At 45.9% G+C, this 6,027-nt stretch overlaps 1 protein-coding gene across 1 annotated transcript in view; it reads left to right on the top strand.

The window, feature by feature from the left end:
• LOC105548676 (GON-4-like protein) overlaps positions 1 to 6,027 on the top strand; it is a gene marked incomplete at its 3' end in the record, with an annotated part of 26,924 nt that overhangs the window by 7,792 nt on the left and 13,105 nt on the right. Inside the window, exons 3-5 of the mRNA XM_011992833.1 lie at positions 869 to 1,124; positions 2,061 to 2,245; positions 3,778 to 3,979. Coding sequence (XP_011848223.1) covers positions 869 to 1,124; positions 2,061 to 2,245; positions 3,778 to 3,979 — 643 coding nt within the window. The remainder of the gene's footprint in view (positions 1 to 868; positions 1,125 to 2,060; positions 2,246 to 3,777; positions 3,980 to 6,027) is intronic.

Here is a 6,027-nt window from a genome sequence, read left to right as displayed (position 1 = left end):
AAAAAAAAAAGTGTAAATAGTCTGGCGCGGTGGCTCACGCCTATAAATCCCAGCACTTTGGGAGGCCAAGACAGGCAGATCACCTGAGGTCGGGAGTTCAAAACCAGCCTGACCAACATGGAGAAACCCTGTCTCTACTAAAAATACACAAGTAGCTGGGCGTAGTGTCGCCTGCCTATAATCCCAGCTACTCAGGAGCCCGAGGCAGGAGAATTGCTTGAACCTGGGAGGCAGAGGTTGCAGTGAGCCAAGATTGCACCATCGCACTCTAGCCTGAAAACTATCTTCAGGTTACAGAAGTTTGTAAAAGGGAACTTCTTCCCCTCTCCTGCTGTCAGGCCGAATGTCAGCTATCACTGGGATTTCTTTTTTTTTGTCTTGTTTTGTGTGTGTGTGTGTTTGTTTGTTTTTTTGTTTTTTGTTTTTTTTTGAGATGGAGTCTCACTCTGTCTCCCAGATTGGAGTGCAATGGCACAATTTCAGCTCACTGCAACCTCCGCCTCCCAGGTTCAAGTAATTCTCGTGCCTCAGCCTCCCAAGTAGCTGGGATTATAGGCATATGCCACCGTACCTGACTAATTTTTGTATTTTTAGTAGAGACGGGGTTTCATCATGTTGGCGAGGCTGGTCCTGAACTCCTGGCCTCAAGTGATCCACCCACCTCACCTTCCCAAAGCGTCGGGATTACAGGCGTGAGCCACTGTACCTGGCCCATTGCTGGGATTTCGTAACTCAGGGAATTCCCCTCTGACAGCTGTGGTGGGCTCCCCATTGTTTAACTTTAGATTATCCTGATATAGCTTTGTGCTGTTCTACAATTCATAAGCCACTAAGAGCCATTATAAGTACTCTTTGGAGGGTTTTACAGGAAACAATGGAGAAACTGACTTGGCTGGCATCTGAAAGGCGCATGAGTCAGGAGGGTGAGTCTGAAGAAGAGAATTCTCAGGAGGAGAACTCTGAGCCGGAAGAAGAGGAGGAAGAAGAAGCAGAAGGAATGGAAAGCCTACAGAAAGAGGATGAAATGATGGATGAAGCAGTTGGAGACTCAGCTGAGAAGCCTCCTTCTACTTTTGCCTCATCTGAGACTGCTCCGGAAGTGGAGACCAGCAGAACTCCACCAGGTGAGTTAGGCAAGCCTATACTGAAGGACCAGTCTCACTTAACCTCATTGTCTAGAGGACAGTGTGCAGAGTGGATAGCTTATAAACCAGGTGGAGGATTTCCGGAGGAAACCCTCTGGATCTCTTCTGGAACCCCCCACCCCCAAAACACGTTTAATGTGGTGTCTTTGGGGAGAACAGATACTCAGAAATTTTTAATTTGATTCTCATCCATTGTTAGATTTATATTAGCTTCCTTCACTTTCTTTTTTTTTTCTTTCTTTCTTTTTTTTTTTTTTTGAGATGGTGTCTTGCTGTGTCGCCCAGGCTGGAGTGCAATGGCGTGATCTCGGCTCACTGCAAGCTCCGCCTCCCAGGTTCAAGCGAAACTCCTGCCTCAGCCTCCTGAGTAGCTGGGATTACAGGCATCCACCCCCACACCCAGCCAATTTTTGTATTTTTAGTAGAGACAGGGTTTTACCATGTCAGTCAGGCTGGTCTCGAACTCCTAACCTTATAATCCGCCTGCCTCGGCCTCCCAAAGTGCTGGGATTACAGGCGTGAGCCACTGCACCTGACTGTTCACTTTGTTAAACTGATTGTTACCTTATCTGTCATGTGTGGGGCTAAGACCCATGTTTATTTCAGGAAACACTGCTTGTTCCTCATCCAGACATAGTCTCTCAAGAGCACTACAGAAGCCACACTTGCTCTTTAGACTTCCTTTCTCAATGTGAAGTAGCTGATTATCTTGTCATCCCAATTAAGGCAGTTACACTGCAGACTCTGCGTAGAGCTGACTTGACAGACTGACTTCTCATACTGTTTTCCCAACAACCTTTTCCTTGACTTGCTCCATAATATTGAATAGGATTTGGCTGGGGTGGTGCATGTGGTGGAATGGGAAGAGCAGGGGTTTAGGGACAGAGAAACAATGTTTTTCATGTGTGCTACAAGGAGAGAGCATCAAAGCTGCTGGAAAGGGCCGGAACAATCATCGAGCTCGCAACAAGCGGGGAAGTCGGGCTCGGGCCAGCAAGGACACCTCCAAGCTGCTGTTGCTGTATGATGAGGACATTCTCGAACGAGATCCCCTCAGGGAGCAGAAGGACTTGGCCTTTGCCCAAGCTTATCTGACCAGGGTAGGCAAATGCTGCTTCCTGTTACTGCCAGTCTCTGTGAATGTGGCTGCTTCTTCAAGGGAGATGTTTTTAAAAATGACGTCTGTTTTTCAGGCTATACAGCAGGCATCATATTCCTCTATGTTGGCTTTTCTGGCAAAAGATCTCTGTGACAGAACCACAAAGAGACGTAGAATTCAATCATAAGTATGTTTATTGTTAATACCCTGCCATCATCCTTCTGTTTACTAGAGATTGGCAGAAAAATGATACCACCATCATCAGTGGGAGGTTGTGACTTTATTAGGTGGGCTGATAAGGACCTTTATAGAACCTTTGGCTTGAGAAGAAAGACAGTGGATACACTGGCCAGCAAGTGGATTTCAGAGAAATACATTGCTCTTTAGACATGAACCAGCTGGGCATGGTGGTTCACATCTATGATCCCAGCACTTTGGGAGGCCGAGGCAGGTGGATCACCTGAGATCAGGAGTTCGAGACCAGCCTGGCCAACATGGTGAAAACCTGTCTCTACTAAAATACAAAAATTAGCTGGGCGTGGTGGCAGGCGCCTGTAATCCTAGCTACCGGGGAGGCTGAGGCACAAGAATCATTTGAACCCGGGAGATGGAAGTTGCAGTGAGCCGAGATCGCACCACTGCACTCCAGCCTTGGTGACAGGGTGAGACTGTGTCTCAAAAAAAAAAAAAAGACATGAACCAGGCTGGGCGTTGTGGCCCTTGCATATAATCCCAGCACTTTGGGAGGCTACAGTAGGAGGATTCCTTGAGTCCAGGAGTTCAAGACAAGCCTGGGCAACATAGGAGACCTCCAACTCTACAAAAATTAAAAAATCAACTAAGCATGGTGGTACATGCCTGTAGTCCTCGCTACTTTGGGAGGCTGAGGTGGAAGGATGACTTGGGCCCAGGTGGTTGAGGCTGCAGTGAGCCATAATTGCATCAGTGCACTCCAGCCTGGGCAACAGAATGAGACCCTGTCTCAAAAGAAAAAAAAAAAAAGACGTAAGCCAACCTCTTCTTGGTAGTGTCCTGGAGAACTATATCCTTCTGTTGGTAACCACCTGGTTCCTTTATCCCCCTGGAAAGCAGAATACTGGCAATGATAGTCATAGCTTTTTCTTATCTCCTAATATTTTACTGATATTCCTAACTTAGGTATTATTTACTCTCAGATTATGCCCATACTGAAATACATGTACAAACACATGTTACCTATTTCATTATGAGGATGTAATCAGTAAGGAAACGTTAGGGCTGCAACCCAGAGAAAAGCATTACTTGGTTTTGTGGGTAGAGCTGTGGAACTTGGAAAATGTTTTTTTACTTGCTCACTCCCAGAAAAAGATCTTTACCTTGCCTATTGCTCTGTATCTTCCATTAACAGTCAGATGTTAAGATCTATTGGAGGTGCAGCCTCTGAGGGATAATTCTTGGAGCTCTCTAACCATAACCCTGCCTTCTCCCTTGTACCCTTATTGCTTGTTGTGGCCCAAATAAAGGGTGTTGATGATTGAAAGTCTTCCCGTGTAGGTACGAGAAGCCCTACAACATATCCCTGGGAAGTATGAAGACTTCCTTCAAGTCATCTATGAATTTGAGTCAAGTACCCAGAGACAGACGGCTGTAGATCTCTACAAAAGCCTGCAAATTCTGCTCCAAGACTGGCCTCAGCTGTTGAAAGACTTTGCTGCTTTCCTGTTACCTGAGCAAGCTCTGGCCTGTGGATTAGTAAGTGAATGGGGAAAATAAGTACACTAGGACTTCTGGGTCAGAGTGAGACTGGGATTGAATGGGGTTGAATAAGACTGTTTCAGTCTCCCAACTCCTTCCAGACACACAGACGTCCCCTAGCCCAGAGTGATAAGAGCCTCTGTCTTTTCAAGGGATTATCTTTCCAATCCCATGCTCCCATTTTCTTTACATGATAAATGAGAGGGTTTTACCTGTAGTTGCCAAAGGAGACTTTGGGTGAGTCATATGCTCTCTGCTTCTCACTGGTATCAAGCCAGACATTCATTTAACAAGTATTTGTTAAGTGCCTCCTAACTGTCATACAATTCCTGACCTCAATTGCTAGGAATATAGCAATTACAAAAGACTAAAATCCCTGCCCTCATGGAGCTTATGTTTTCATGGGGAAGTTCAGATGATACTCCAGAAAACATATATATAATATATAAAACATAAATTATAAAAAGAAGTATAAACAGTGAAATATGTAGTATACAATGTTTTACAGTGATCATGTTTTACAGAAAAATAAAGCAGGAAAGGAAACTAGAGGGGTGGTTTTATACACAGTGGTCTAGGAAGGCCACTGTGGTACGGTAACATGTAAAATGTTGCAGAATAGGAGGCTAAACATGAGGGATATCCCAGTAGTCCTGGACTTCTTGTCACAAAAATAGGAACAAAGGGAGGAATGAGATTATTCTGAGTTTTATTAGGGTTAAGTGACAGTGGGGTAGTTCTGTGTATAATGTGTGATGCCCATTTTCTCTTCTGGTATTATTATGAGGATCCAATCAGTGTATATGTGAAAAAAAATTTTTTATTTTATTTTTTTGAGATAGAGTTTCGCTCTTGTTGCCCAGGCTGGAGTGCAGTGGTGCGATCTCTGCTCACCGCAACCTCCACCTCCCAGGTTCAAGCGATTCTCCTGCCTCAGCCTCCCGAATAGCTGGGATTACGGGCATGCACCACCACGCGTAGCTAATTTTGTATTTTTAGTAAAGATGGGGTTTCTCTATGTTGGTCAGGCTGGTCTTGAACTCCAGACCTCAGGTGATCCGCCCGCCTCAGCCTCCCAAATTGCTGGGATTACAGGTGTGAGCCACCATGCTTGGCCAAAAAAATTTTTTTTTTTTTTTTTTTTTTTTTTTTTTTGAGACGAAGTCTCACTCTGTCACCCAGGCTGGAGTCCAATGGTGCGATCTCAGCTTGCTGCAACCTCCACCTCTCGGGTTCAAGCAATTCTCCTGCCTCAGCCTCCTGGGTAGCTGGGACTACAGGCGCCCGCCACCACACCCAGCTAGATTTTTTTGTATTTTTAATAGAGACAGGGTTTCACCGTGTTAGCCAGGATGGTCTTGATCTCTTGACCTTGTGGTCTGCCCGCCTTGGCCTCCCAAAGTGCTGGGATTACAGGCATGAGCCACTGCGCCTGGCTAAAAATTTTTTAAAGAGATAATGTCGACCAGGTATAGTGGCTCACACTTGTAGTCCCAGCACTTTGGGAGGCCAAGGCTGGTGGATGGCTTGAGCTCAGGAGTTTGAGGCCAGCCTGGACAATGTACCAAGACCCCATCTTTACATAAAATTTAAAAATTAACTGGGTGTGATGGTGCACACCTTTGGTCCCAGCTATTTGGGTGGCTGAGGTGGGGGGACCACTTGAGCCTGAGAGGTTGAGGCTTCACTGAGCCATGATTGCTTCACTGCATTCCAGTTTGGATGACAAGAGCAAGACCTTGTCTCAAAAAAACAGAGAGAGGACAATGGCCAGGCACAGTGGCTGGCACCTGTAATCCCAGCACTTTGGGAGACTGAGGTGGGAGGATCCCTTGTAGCCAGGAGTTTTGTTGTTGTTGTTGTTATTATTGTTGTTTTTTGAGGCAAAGTCTCACTCTGTCACCCAGGCTGGAGTGCAGTGGCACGATCTGTGCTCACTGCAACGTCTGCCTCCAGGTTCAAGTGATTCTCCTGCCTCAGCCTTCCTGGTAGCGGGGATTACAGGCATGCACAACCGCACCTGTCTAATTTTTGTATTTTTAGTAGAGA

Source organism: Mandrillus leucophaeus, unplaced genomic scaffold (assembly GCF_000951045.1).
Source record: "Mandrillus leucophaeus isolate KB7577 unplaced genomic scaffold, Mleu.le_1.0 Scaffold418, whole genome shotgun sequence".
NCBI lineage: Eukaryota > Metazoa > Chordata > Mammalia > Primates > Cercopithecidae > Mandrillus > Mandrillus leucophaeus.
Note: the sequence above shows the minus strand (reverse complement) of the source record. Positions and strands in the feature narration are given on the sequence as shown.